This window comes from Python bivittatus, unplaced genomic scaffold (genome assembly GCF_059951505.1).
Source record: "Python bivittatus isolate LINGU-HERP-01145 unplaced genomic scaffold, Pbiv_v1 ctg000700_np1212, whole genome shotgun sequence".
NCBI lineage: Eukaryota > Metazoa > Chordata > Lepidosauria > Squamata > Pythonidae > Python > Python bivittatus.
This window is the reverse complement of record NW_028277098.1, coordinates 45,255,115-45,269,983: the sequence shown is the minus strand read 5'-3', so window position 1 is coordinate 45,269,983 and position 14,869 is coordinate 45,255,115. Positions and strand designations below refer to the sequence as shown.

The 14,869-nt window shown below is 35.8% G+C and overlaps 1 protein-coding gene and 1 long non-coding RNA gene across 4 annotated transcripts in view; one reads left to right on the top strand and one right to left on the bottom strand.

Annotated features, from left to right (window-relative positions):
* The window catches only part of FAF1 (Fas associated factor 1), a 212,948-nt gene extending 209,184 nt beyond the window's left edge, over positions 1–3,764 (bottom strand). The window contains exon 1 of the mRNA XM_088128543.1: positions 3,418–3,764. Within this exon, the coding sequence (XP_087984669.1) occupies positions 3,418–3,450 (33 nt within the window). The 5' untranslated portion in view covers positions 3,451–3,764. The remainder of the gene's footprint in view (positions 1–3,417) is intronic.
* Positions 3,765–3,873: 109 nt separating this feature from the next.
* LOC148214189 (uncharacterized) lies at positions 3,874–10,048 on the top strand. 3 transcript variants are annotated; one of them, XR_015793478.1, is made up of 4 exons: positions 3,874–4,364; positions 7,183–7,287; positions 7,474–7,578; positions 8,722–10,048. It is a non-coding gene; the product is annotated as an uncharacterized LOC148214189 (long non-coding RNA). The 3 variants fall into 3 exon arrangements; XR_015793477.1 differs by lacking the exon at positions 8,722–10,048 and adding an exon at positions 8,526–8,693 and having other exon boundaries at positions 3,882–4,364; XR_015793476.1 differs by lacking the exon at positions 8,722–10,048 and having other exon boundaries at positions 3,883–4,364; positions 7,474–8,693.
* Positions 10,049–14,869: the final 4,821 nt, after the last annotated feature.

Below are 14,869 nucleotides of genomic sequence, written 5' to 3'. Positions count from 1 at the left end.
AATCAAACAGATGTTAATCCTAGAAGTTGTAAAACCAAAACGAATGGAAGTACAATACTGATATTCCAATTAAATATTGCCGTGGGCAAGTAATGGAACAATGCACTAAAGCATACAAGACTGGGTTCAATTCCTACTAAAGTCTTTAGCAGTGCAAAATAGGTTCATTAAAAAATAAAACTTTCTGAATTCAATGGTAATTACTCCCAGGAAACCATGCATATAGAACTGTAACTTACTCAAAAAAGTTGTAATCCGTTACATGTACATGAATATCAATAAGAGTTACATCTAAGTAACTTTAAACTTTAAACTTTAAAGGACTTTAGTATAAATGACTTTTTAAAAATCATTAATTCTTAGCTTCAGAACATAGGAATGCTGACGTATCTGAATGTGTTCTGATGATCAGCAAAATATTTCTTCAAGGAAATTACATAAAATAATTAACAGAGATTGAAATGAACAACAGATCAATCCAATGCATTCTTACTAAAAAGTACAATGATCAATGAGTTTTAGGCCCAGATGCACGTTTATAGGATTGTGACCTAATCATATATATATAGTACTCTTCAGATTCATGTCCATAGGATTGCGACCTAATCATACATATAATACTATTCAGTGATAAATCATAATTGACCTAAGATCTCAACAATTCTGAACTCCTAAAATTCAGACAATCAAAAATTATTAGCAATACAGTTGAATCCAATGCTGCCCTATTAGATGTCTACTAGAAGAGCATTTGTAAATCTGCCCCAGAGAGGGAACTGTTTTCTTCTGCTGATGCAAGCATGCTATTGAATTCATCTTTTGATCTTAAGTCATATTTAAATCTGATAAAAATCAGTAAAAATTAATAAGATATCACAAACTTCATTTGCTTGGGATACATTACCTACAGCCTGATCCAAAACACACAGTATCATAGATTACCCCTTAGCAACTTTAATGTCTCTCTTTTACAGACTGAAAACAGGTAGAATTTTTGTCTTTTATAAAGCACCTACTTCAATTATTGTCAGCACTTATATCCATAAGTTTTTAATTCTTGACACACAAGATTCTATACAAACAAGCAAATACACTTCTATTAAAATATGCCACAAAAGTAAGGTATAAAAGTTAAAGCCAAACATAGCAGAACAAGATCAAAATGTTCCTGTTCATAAAGAGTTGAGTAAGTTCAGCAAAACTCTTAATATTGCTCAATATAATTAGCAGGCTCCTGATCAAAAAGAAAGGGATCAGTATATTACTACACATAAAATTTCCTGTGATTGTAATAATGTTTGCCACACAGCTAAGAAAAGGAATTTGATGTTAACATTTTGTTAAAATTTCAGTGATGTTGTATCTGACCTTCACAGGGCAGCTCCTGGTCCTAAATATATTCCACATAGCATGTGATTTATGCAGGTTCTTTTATGTGTTAGGAAATACATCTATGAGTACAACCTTCTACATACTATTGTATGATATATTTCACCCATCTTCTTTAAATCAGCTTGAGGTCTATTAAATATGATTTCATTTGCACATAGCAAAATAGAAGTAATTTAAAAAGATCAACTAGAAGCAAATATTAACAAATTGTGACATCATTATTAACTTAAAACAGAACCAGGCAATGTGCACCTGTGGACACTTCCACCTGTGCCTATAATATGCTTTGCTGGTGCATATGATTTACTTTATTCTTAATTTTTTTCTCAGATCTCCAGACATTCTTTCAAGAGAAACATCAGACTCCAATTACCTTCCATATTTATCTCCCAATCTGCCTGTAGGTCTTGATGGACCCAAGATATGTTATTAGTAAATGAAGATCCTGGAGTCCAGTACTCCATTTTCAACTGCCAGAGAATGGAAAAATAAAAAAAGAAACAAGTAACCTCACTGCCACTGATTACATAAAGAAGGGGTGAGCTTGCAGATGATAATAAATGAAGAGATGGAAATGATTTCAAGAAGAACTGGAGTTAATAGTAAGAAAAGGAAGTGGGAAAACAAAGGTTAACATTATATGAGCAACAGAGGGCAAAGGGAGGAGTTAGATGGTTAGTGAGGCAGCCTAAAGGAAAAGGAATAGAGTCTCTGTATGTGTTGGGGGGTGGATCATGTGTGAGAGCACAGACTAAGAGAACTCGAGGAATAACCCTGAAAGACAGAACTGTGGGTTTAAAATTATTATTTAGTTTGCACTGAAGTTTTCTTTACATACTGTAATCAGTTTGCCTTTCTATGAAATAGGTACTTTCTGCGAAATGGATACACAGCCATTTGTGATACCAATGGTATTTTCTGAAAATTCCAAATATGTCCAATAATTCAAAAAGGATGAAGACCCTAGAACTAAAATTATTCATATAAGCTATGGTCAAAATATTTATAAAAGCCATATACAAATGATATTAAGCCTGAAATTTTGTACACACATTCATGGAATTCAAAGCTACTGAATTCAGAGAGACTTATTTCCCAACTGATTTATAAATATTACATAGAAACCCATAAAGAATCCCAGTTCTTACACAGAAGCATGCTGTAAGACAGGGCAAACAACCCAATGTTCTCCATATGTTTTAGACTACAGCTCCTATTATTCTTTGCCATTGGCCATGCTGCTGGAAATGGTGGAAGTTGAAATTCAAAAAGCTGCTTTCTATATATTTAAATCCCAGTAGTGATTCCATAACAAGTTGCTGATTATTGCTTGAAGAGCTAAAATTATGGGAGAATTATAGCACATTACCATAAAATATACCACCAAACAGAAAAATACATTCTATATATTAAGATAAATATTAGATAAAGGTGAGGGGGGGGGGTTAAGTGCAAAAGGCACCAAAGTTCTTTTCTAACCTTCCATCCAAACCCTTTCTTTTAACATCTTTTGTTTATCACAGTAGATATGAGCCCTTGGAATGTAGGCAGGTCTTTTTATCATCTTAGTATTTTATTTTCTCTCTAGTGGAATTAATTATAGAAGTTTGCAGACAGTCAAAATGAACCAGATATATGAAAGACAGAAATCTTTTTAGGTATTTAAAAAAAAAAAACTCTGCCTCTGGCATTGTCTTGTTCTTTCATCTCTTTGTGAGGACAAAGGTAGGTACATTACTGCCAAGCGAAATAGCTTCTTTCATTAGCATTATTCTTGTTTCTTCGATTATTCTTGTCTCTTGGATTATCGGATACAAAGAATAAACAGTCTTAAGCTTTATTATTGTCGTGGTTGCTCTACTACAGTATCGGAGCAGGGCTCGCCAATTCCAGAGCTTAAGTCCTTCCACAAAAGAACATAAAGCAGAGAAGCCGGGAGAAAGGGAAACAGGAAGGAAGGGGGAAAAAGGAGGGAGGGAAAGAGATCATGGTTAGAATATGGCAGTGGTGGAATTTGAAATTTACCTGAAAATCAGCCAGTATCATTTCTCTATCCATGTTGGACGCCAATGCAGCCGGGAGCGTCCCCTCCTCCTGCCTGAACTGTACACCTGGAGGCTGCTGCTGGCAAGAACGGGGCTCAAGGGAGTGGGGGGGTGGGGGGTAAGAGAAAGGAGACTACGATCTCATCTAAACTCCAAACTTAGGTCAATCCCTCAGTCTGCTCCCGGAATGCTTTCCCTCTCCCCAAACCCGCTGTCCCGACCACTAGAGGGGCGGAGAAGGGAACTGGAATCTGAAGAGTGCAAGGCAGCAACCAACCCTGCCTTTAAACAAGGCGAAGACGCTCTAAACCAGCTTCCTCCTTGCCTTGCAAGCGGCTGTCGCACATTTTGCCTGTCATTGAGGTCGCAAAGAGACGCTTTCCGGCTGCCACGTGACTGGCCCTCCTGTCAAATGCTGGCCACCGATGAAGCCAGGAAAAAGAGGGAGCGGAGGGAGGGAGGCAGGGAAGCGCATCGGGCTATTATGTAAGAGGGCCGATTCGGGGGCGGAAGGGGTGCAGAGAAGAGAAGGAGCGGAGGGGGGGTTCCCCCCAGCCTTTTTCTGTGGAAAGAAGAAAGGGTGCGGATGGCGGGGCTGCAAAGGTCCTTCAGCAAATACTGTACCGGCTCTTGAATGAGGCATGGGAGACACGGAAAGGAGGGACGGTGCCTGGCTTTTATGAAACTGTCGTAAATGCGCTTGCTTTGGCCGTTTGGGTTGTCTGCCCCACGCCGCGGTGTTAACAGGTCCTCCTCGGCAGAGGGAGCCTTGGAAGGGGACCGAATGATTGCGGTTACTCCAAATATTGCATATCTCTCGGAAGGAAGGGCCGCGATCCTGTTCCTTAAGAGGGTGGTTGTTATGCACACAGTGGAATTTACCTCCAAGTAAACATAGCTTACAAATTCAGTGGGGATTATCTCAAAGTAAGTAAAATAGGGGTCTCTTGGGTATAAGTTAAATCTACTCACCAATCGCTTAATTAAATGTATTTGTTCATTTATTTATTTATTAAATTTATATAGCTGCCCATCACACAAAACAAGTGACTGGGCAGCGTACAACCAGGCTGTAACAACAGTTAATAAATACATACAACAAGGCTGTAACAACAGTTAATAAATACCTAAAGCAATTATCATTATTATTATTTTTAAAAAATTAAAAACTATTAAAAAAAAAGCTAAGAAGACGTGGGTGAAGGTTAATAATATACTGAATATACTGAATGCTGTAAGGTAGGTCTTTATTCTGGGTGGATTTATAGGGTCAATTGTCAGCTAGAGCCTAGAGATGCAACCAATGGCAAATCGATCTGCTGAATTTGCACACATTGTGCGGCTTTTAAACAGCAGCCTTATCTGGGATATGGTGAAGCAACAATTCCAACTAGAACAGAGCTGCAAACATCTGGCCAACCACTAGGTGGCCAGAAAGAGAAAATGAAAAACCTGGAAACATTTACTGCCATCTACTGGCCATCCAGCAATTTGCCCCCAAATCTAGTAACTATAAAAATGCCAGTTTTCTGCAGTTCGCTGTTGGGAGAAAGCTAGGGTAAGCCCATTGCTGTAAATGAACTATTGCTTCTATTGATCATGCTAAGCCAATGGTTATCAGTATTGTTCCAGATATTATAAATGATTGGCATCCATTACCTATGATTAAAGGTGGACTACTTAATTTCATATTGAGGGAGGCATTCAGATCTACAGTGCATTGGTTATGAAATGCAATACAAGAGAAAGCAACCTGATGCTCTTCAAATGTTTGGAATAACTACTACCATACTGTTAATGGTAATTACATTTAAATTGAAAACATCTGTAAAGCTCAAGTTGGCTATGTCTGTACTAATAGAAAGTTGTAGAATGTCAGCTTGCAATGAAATGATGGCAAGCCTTCTTAAGAACTTTGCTGCGGAAACTGAGGATAATGAAAAAAAATAACTTAGCAGCAATACCTTGGGAGAATGATTACTTAAAAATTTGAAATGATCCTACATTGGCCTGAAGTTTTGAGTTCGAATAAAATGTAAAACTTTAGATCACTTAAATAGTAGCAAAAGTCAATGAGTATAGAATCCAAGTAAAGTAGAGAATTGAATGAGACCACATTTGAAAAGGGCACAGATGAGACCTGCCTAATGAGAAAGAATGAAGGTACTGTATAGCAGGATGGTTAAGTTTTTCATGTCTGGAAGCTGCATTTAAAAAAACAACAACATGAATTGCAGTAGGCAGGGCCATGACACAGTGAGGTCACACAAATGGACAGGTCTGGGGTTGTAATGTGAGCTTTGTGATGGGTGGAGTTTCTTTTGGTTTATTTAGGTTAAGTTTTTAAAGACTTACATGCTTGTTTGTTTTTTATTAATAAATAGCATCTCTGTAATAATAGGGTTTACCTCTAAGTTTCAGCAGTGTGAGCTCTGGAGAGCCTCACTTGGTCATAGCCCAAGGATTGCTCACCCCTTAATTTAAATCAGACCAACTCTGTATAGAAGATTTTTTCTACTTCTATTTACCTTTTCTATTTAAGTCCAGTACCAGAGGTTAAAAAAAAGTGTATATCTGAAGTTTGTATGTGTCAGCAACTCCTTCAGCTCAAACATGCATGCCTAGTATGGCTTTTATGTTTCAACTGATAACAAAACTTAATTCTGTGGCAGTTCTCAGAAGGCAAATTCAAATCAGATTTGAAGTAGCTATGCTGGTCTATGACCATAATAAAGGATTGATTTGAAGTAGCTTTAATATTAAACTGTGGCTGTGTCCCCACTTAACCATGGTATAAACATTTTTTGGCAATAACTTCTTTCTGCTATAGTACCATGATGTTATTTTTATCTCATTCTTAGCCTATGATTGAGACAGGTTTAAATTGTCCTTGGCTGTACAGATGTTAAAGTAGTATTTGTCCCTTTATAAGTCATTAGCATCCAATGACAACTGCGAAGTTTTGCTGCCCACTGAGTTGATATAGTCAAGTCCCAGTAGCATGTGGGGTCATAGAGGTGCTTACTGGCCATTTCATATCATGCAGGCCCCCTTATCTCTGGTCAGCTTCATCTGCTGCCATTCTGCTGTTGCCTCCTTAATGAGCTGCTCACCTCATCACTGTGCCAGTAGTCTATAAGAACTGTATAACAGTGCTAGACTGCTCAACTAGCAGTACTGTAAGCACCTTAATTCTATGGCCCTTACTGGTTTAGCACAAGGCTGAAATAATGGAGTGGCAGGACCAATGTTCCCCACATTACCTGTGAACAAAACACAGAGGAATCTGAAAGAGAAAAAAATTAAATGTTGTTAAACTGCATTTTTTTCTGTTTCATGCAAAAAGTCTATAAAGGGTTTCCAGTCAGCCATAAATGTGGCTATTGTCTTTCCTCTAATTAATGGAGAGAATTTTGTAAACATTTTGGAGAGAATTTTATAAAATGGGTGAAATTGATTTATATTTCACAGGCAGCACAAATAATTGTTAATGGAGATTTAACTAAACCATGTGAGATACAAAAAGGAACAAGACAAGGTTGCTCACTGCCTCCTCTTTTGTTTATTTTAGTCCTTGAAATATTGAATTGAGATATAAGGCAAGATGAGAAGATTGTAGGCATAAAGATTAAAAAAAGAGTCATACAAGTTAACAGCTTTTGCAGATGACTTAGTTTTGGTTTAGGCAGACCCCTTAAAGGGAATTGAATTTTTAATAGTAAATTAAATGAATTTGGGCTCTTAGCAGGTTTCAAGATTAATAAACAGAAGACAAAGATATTAACAAAAAACATGAAGATAGAAGATCAAACAACTGATGAATAAAACAAGTTTTAAGATTGAGAAGAAGGTAAACTACTTGGGTGTAACTATGGCAAATATGAATTATATGTTATTTCAAAATAACTATGTTAAGACATGAAATTAAGTTTTAAAAGATACAGGGTTAAGGTGGGACAAACTGCAATTGTAACTATTGGATAGAATCTCTGTGATTAAGATGAATGTTTTACCTAGAACGTTATTTTTGTTTCAGACAATACCTGTTTTGACAACTGATGTATCATTTAAACAATGACAGAAGGATATATCTAAATTTGTATGGCAGGGGAACCCCCCCCCCCCGGGAATCAAATATAAGGTACAACAAGTTGCAAAACAAAGAGGAGGATTGGGTCTACCAGATTTGAAATTATACTTTGCTGCCTGTTGTTTAGTTTGGGTGAAACAGTGGGGGTTATTAAGAAACAGAAGGCTATTGGAGTTAGGAGAACACGATTTGAGATTGGGATGACATGGATATCTGTGGTATGACAAAGCTAAGGTTAATTCAGAAATCATTATGTTAGACGAGCCATCCTTAGAGTATGGAATAAATATAAATTTAGGTTCTGCCTGAAAACACCTCTGTGGCTTTCAGCACAAGAAGCATTTTATAGATGAGAAATGATAACATAAATAGTTAACTTCTCATAATGTACTAGAATTCTTTCAAGGGGGTTATAAAATGAAATCAAGAGAAGATTTGACTACAGAAGGGTATACTTGTCAATGGTTTTCTTATGTACAATTATCAGAAAGGTTTAAAGTGGATAAAAGATTTTATGGTTTTTAACAAAGTAAGGCTGAGTTTGAAATAGAATTATGTACTAATGATGAACGTGCTATTGCTAAAATTATAAACTTTTGCTGAAATATGAGACAGGAAGAGCAAGTGAAAGAATGTATGATAAAATGGGCTAAAACTTTGGCTAGAATATACAAATGGATCAATGGGAAAATAAGTGGTTGAAAGGATTAAAATTTACATTATGCTCTAGCCTTAAATAGAATTTTTATAAAATGATGTATCATTGGTATTTGTCACCAGAGAAATTGTCAAGTACATATAAAGGTATTTTGAATTTTTGCTGGAAATGTGAAAAACATGAAAGGACATTTTATCATGTTTGGTGGAGATGTAAAAAAGCCAAAATATTTTGGGTACAAATATGTGCATTAATTCAGAAGATTTTAAAGGTTAAAGTACATGGATAGGCAACTAGAAAAAAGTCATGGAACTTTTGTTTTTATATATGACAACTGCAGCGAGACTATTATATGCTCATAAGTGGAAGGCTCGGCACTACCCACAATGGAGGAATGGTTGATGAAGATGATGGAACTTGCAGAGATGGCTAAATTAATATCCTTAATGAAAGGGAAAGAAATCTAAATAAAAAGGCTGCCTGTGACTCTGCTCCCTTTATGACTCTGATTTGGTTTTTGCTTTGTTTGTTTTCAGTTTGGGTTAACACAGAGTAGGAAGGTCAAAAGAAGGAACCTAGCAGTACACAGACTCTTGCAGTCAGATTCACCTTATTCCTGCTGCGGTGCCATGATTGCAGATGTATTGACCAAAGAGGGCAGTAAAGCTGGAAGATTCAACCAATTGCTTTGTCTATCAAGCACTGTATTTGCATAATCAGGACAGCATGTGTTGAAACGGAGGCAGTTGAACAGAATAGGGCTCAGCAATGAGAGCAGCAAATTTCATGCTGGTATAGTTTTCTGCAACTCAAGCATGGGCAGATAGCACTTAAGACTGAAGAAAGATAGAGAAATAGGAAAAAGGGAAAAAAAATGCCAGAAGAGCTTAGTATGAATCATGATTCAAGCCCACAGCTTATTTTTCAATTAAGATTTCACCTATGGAGCATATGATAAAATCATAAAAAATGATTCTCCATATGCATGGAGTAACATAAAATCTACCTTTATATTCTGGATATTGTCTAGCTTAATTATTGTCAATGTTGATTGGAGCAATGTATCATTAAATAATGATATAATTTGCTTTTATATAGTAGAGAAAGTACAAGGTAAAGAGGGATGTCCACAGCTACATCTACTGGCTTCAAAACTTCAGATGTGACTAGGCAATCCAAGCCAACCCCTTTTTAACATGCACTGTGGTCATTTTAAAAAGGGGTGTGGCTTTGCTCACCCTGTTGCACTATTTTGAAGCCTATGAGCAGCACTGCAGACAGCCCTGTAACAGTGCAACTCTAGATATGCTTCAGCCTAATACCTCTCACTTCCCAAATTATTTATTGGATTTGAAAGCTGCCTAATCAATAAATGACTCATTACAGGACTTATATTATGCCACAGTGTTCTTGTATTAGTAATCCTAATATCCAGGATTATTGTGCAAACTTGTGCATAATTATTCAGAAGTCCCACTGAGGAGTAGAGTCTTACGGCCATTAACAAACTAAACAATAGTGGTTCTCATGGTCCATTATATTATTTAGACTGATTGCCCTTTTTCATTAGAAGCCTTCCATTGTAAATCTCTCCTTCATATATGTGTGTTTGTGTGGGTGTGTGTATGTGTGCGTTCATGAAGAACTCACCATAAAGAAAATAGCTTGTCACTGACATTGGAAAGAGACATATAAACCTTTTTTTTTCTGTCCTCTAGCCTTTCCCTGGTGATAGCAGGAAAATACCTTTAGCTGGATAAAATGAGTCCTGCTGATTTCTGTGGAGCTTATTTTGTACAGGAATGTGCTGACATTGTTTTGTATCCTAGCCCTACATGCATCTATTTAAAAATAAATCCAATAAATGGGAAAATAAATGTGGATTACCTAAATTGATCTGGATGTATATATGTGGCTTAACTAATTTACCTATTGCATTAAAAGTGTCTCTGATATGCAGAAAAACAAGAGAGAGAGATGCCCTTAAGGGCTTTTGTAATTATGGCTATGATCTCAAACCACTCTAAACAATTTTTTTCTGGTTTGCTTCACCGAGGACAAGTATAAGTAGCATGCTTCTAGTATAATACCATAGGTAGTATAAACTGTATCTGGGTGATACAGATTATATTACCTGTGGTTTTCAATTACACTGACATTCTTCTGTATTTGTCTTGGTGTATTGATGAAGTTCTCCCTTGTTAAGTGAACTTGATTATCTTGCAAAGTTATTATACATCTTTTAGGTGATGATAAAGGCTTCCTATTATTTCATGCCTATTTCCTGACTGCTACCAGTGAGGCCTGGATTTACCTGCCAAGCAAGCTGAACCTGTCAAGCATAACAAGTCACACTCCCCTAAGTGTTTTGTTTACATAGTTATTATATTCATGCATGTATTGTTAAGCTATAACTAGAGTATAGCAAAGCATCACCAAGGCAAACAGAATCTCAGTTGTCAGTTTGCTTGACATCTAAACAACGTACCTGTTTCTGAATATCTATCTAAATATGGATGAATCCTTATGGAGGAAAAAAAATGGGGATATATGCACCCTTCTTTCCAAGGGAGCAAGTCTGGAATTTCTGGTGTTACATAAAGCAAGTAATTATGTTTTTCAGCTTCATATCCCGAGATACAGGTCTGATATCTTAAACTTAGAAATAAGAACTAGTACTTGGTGGGATGTTCACATCACTACAAAACTATGGTGAAAAGTCTAACCTTATAGAAATTTCCCTTCCAGTTCATTCCTAAAGGTAGAGAAGTTTTCTCAAAACTATTGTACTCTCTGTGTTGAAGCCACTAAAAATTAGTTTTACGTGATAGATTTCAGTGTGGGCAATCAAACCTTTTACATTCTGTTTTGTGGAATTGATTTAGAGCAGAGCTCTAGTGTTGGAATGATTCTCCACAAAATTGAGCTAAATGCGTAAGTGGCATACAAATATTACGGCTACATCACACATCAGCTCTTTGGATCTGGGCTTGGCAGCCTTACAAATAATAGAATGAAATGTCAATACCTGATTCATACCTTCACTCTGAAATGATGTCTTCAGCTTAAAATTATTATGATCTATCCATTTGTCATAGAGATCAATACTCTTTATGGAAGAAGAAAATATAAGGTGGTGGTGGCAGCAGATACTTTACAGGACTTTCTTACTGTTCTAATGGTACTCGACCTAAAATAGACTGGACATATCTGATGCAAGTCTCTTATTCCTTTTGTTAAGGACATTGTGTTGATTTATTCTTAAAAAGTCTATAATGTGTCTATCTAACTAATTGAATAACCCACATAACATGTTATGGGTTCACATAACATGTTATGACACAAACCACTGTTACCAGCAGCAGTAGTTAAATTCAGATAACATATCAAGCCAAAACTAAACAAACTATATATTATAATTTGGCACAAGGTATAAATCCATCCACTGATTCAAATATGTCTTTGATTTCCCTCCTGGTTTTTTTGTACCAACTCAGCATATTCAGAAACAGTGAAGTTAATGGGTGAGATGTAAAGTGTTTTTTTTAGTAACAGTGGGCAAAAATGTTTCAAATTTGAGAATTCTGAGCTCAAAATGCTCTGTTCCAATTTGAAACAGCTGTTCTGATCTTACTGGAAGCCTCCTAATGGAATTCAAGCTCACTTACATGGTGACTAGAATGGCATGGGAACATTTCCAATAAAGTCAAAACAACTCATTTCAAACACAAAACGCTTTGAATTTGAGATGTTTTGCATATCCCTACCTTTTTGTTCCCATTGTGAAATAGATTTTATGAAGCCATCTCTGCTGTGGTTACCAATATCTCTAAACAGTTTTATAAAAACTTTAAATATATATAAATAACCAGTTTGCTTCATAACCATGTCAGTCTATCTTCTGTGCAATCTATGCTGAAAAGAAACCCCAAAGCTCAAAAATAAATCAGTCACTAGCTGATTCTGAGAAGAATTACAAAATGCTGCAATCAGATTTGTGTCAGTATTTTCATTCCTGATGCTTTTATCAAGAGTGTATGCAAACCCATTTGCTGGTCACATACTTTCTGCCGGATATTAAAGAGAAAAACACAGGGAGAATGAAGGGATTACAAGTTTAATAATGGAACCAGGTATGGCTTTATAGAAGCAGGTCATATTACTGGGTTCAGAGTAAGCCACAATGTGGTTTATTTGGTTTTGGTTCAGCACACTGTGCAAACTCAGCCTTTGCAGTTTCCAAATGATGATTTATTCAGCTTACCATATTGTGTGAACTCACCCAAAGTAAATCATGCCATAAAGCACTATGTGAATGCATCTGTTTAAAATGCTTACTCTAAGGTAAGGATTGCTGTATAAAAGAGATGCTGGTTATGTGTAGTTGCTTAGCAACTTCATCATTTCACTATAAAGAGCCACTATATAAGTCAGCCAAGAAAAAAGTCCTTCAAGACTCAATCTCAGAATATTAACGAAAGCAACAAAAAAGTTATTCTTGATGTAAGCTCCTATGACACAGTTTGGATAATCAAATTGCAGTTGATATAGCTATTACAAAAGCATTTTGCAGTTTTTAATATCAGTCAGTATTTGGCTTTAAACACATTCTGTAATACTCACAACCTGTAGTTTTGAGTCAGGCTATATACTTAGCCTCAAACAAGTCCACCCACACATTATTACAAAGTGTCCCTTTAAACAAATACAAAAAAAAAAAAGTTGAAAAGCAAGTTTTGAGAATTGGGTGAAAGCCATGGAGTTCCTGTCAAGGCTTTAAAAGTGTTGTATTGAGCACAATGTTGCAATATCATCTGCAGAGAGCAGTAGTTGAGTATTATTTAACTATAGCAAGTTAAGGTCAGAAAGACTTCTTGCTATCTTAAACATTAAAATTTAAATTTGGACAAATTCTATAATAAAGGAATTAAACTGAGCTTAAATATAGTATATATAGTATATAGTATATAGTATATACCATCTTGGTCTACACTAAAAAAATTGAAATTGTTTTCCTTCTTATTCAATAAATATATTAAATTAAAAAATGGAGGTGATGCTAACCAGTACTAACCAGCACGCTTTACAAACTTACAACTGATGATTAAGTAAAGGTAGTAACTGTAGATGGTTGGTCAATGTGTTAGAGAAATAGATTAACCATAGGGAGAAGATCAACAAACTTAGGCAAGATCATGAAAGGTAAGAATATTTCTGTGACACCAAAGATCAGAATAATTAAAGCAATAGTCTTTCAAGAGGTAATATATGGGTGGGACAGCTGAATACTGAGAAAGAGGGAGGGAAAGAAGATGGATGACCCTGAATTCATTCATTCATTCATTCATTCATTCATTCATTCATTCATTCATCACATTTATATAGCCACCCATCTCACAAAGTGACTCTGGGAGGCATGCAACAATTAAAATAAGTGAATAAAAACAGGCATTATAAAAAAATTAAAAATTATTAGAATAAAAACATCATCACAAATTGTAAAAAAAAATTTTTTTTTAAGATTTTAAAAGAATTATGGAATTGGAGATGGTTACCAAGAGTACTGTAGGCTGCAAGAACCAGTCATCATTCCTCAATTAATTCAAGGCTGACTGCTTCTTTGAGGTGAAACTCAGCAAGAAGAAACTCATATATGTTGGATATGTGATGTGAATAACTGGAAGACTAGAAAATGATTATACTGGACATGGTGAGGAAAGTAGAAGAGGAAGACAAGATAAGGTGGATGGAAAGGATCATGAATATTACAGGAATGTCTTTGGAAAGGTTACCATTTATTATAGGAATGGATTAATATAGTATGCATTTATCCATGAAGTCACCAGAAGTCAAACCCAACTCAGCACAACTAATTAAAAGCTATATTATTTTCACAATTTGTTATATAAGAATGAAAGGGTTGGGTTTAGATTAATTTTTCCTTATTTATGGTCAGTCCCCAGTCTCTCTTCTCATCCTGTTCATAACATGATAAATCCCAAAATACAAGGTAAGAATGTCAAAATGCTAAATATGCTTAGTAACAGTTGTTGCAGAAGTTTATCAGGTAAGTGGTTACATGATGATGTGCCAATAAATTGATCCTATGCATTTATTTCTTAGACACAAATTGCATTGAATGAATTGGGAGCATAAGCAGCATAAAAATGTTTTTAAGTAAACAGAGGTGGTTTATTTCTGAAGAAGCATGCATAGGATCAATCAAAAAAGCCAGAGTGAATTATTTATACTACATGCTAAACCACAATGTGAATTACTTTAACCATTGTTTATGGTTTGTGTGTTGCATAATAAACCTTGTTGGAACCACCATCTGTGAAATGAGTACTCATGTTTAGGACAACTATGTACATTTATTTCTGCAACTTTTGTAATTTAATGTAAATGTTGAACACTGTTTATTGCAACTTTTGTAATGTTTATACAAAGTCTCATTGCCATTGCTTACAAGAGAATAATATAAAAAGATCAAAAGACATACATATAAAGATAATAAGAATATGGTTCTCAAACACAATCTTTATGAGGTGCCAGACATCCTTTATAGCCCCTGTTCCCCCCTCCTTGCAGTCTTCACAGCATAGGAAAGATCTCCCTCAAGTCAAGCTCATTTCTTGGAAACTATATGGACATGTTGCACACTGTAATCTTGGCAACAATATG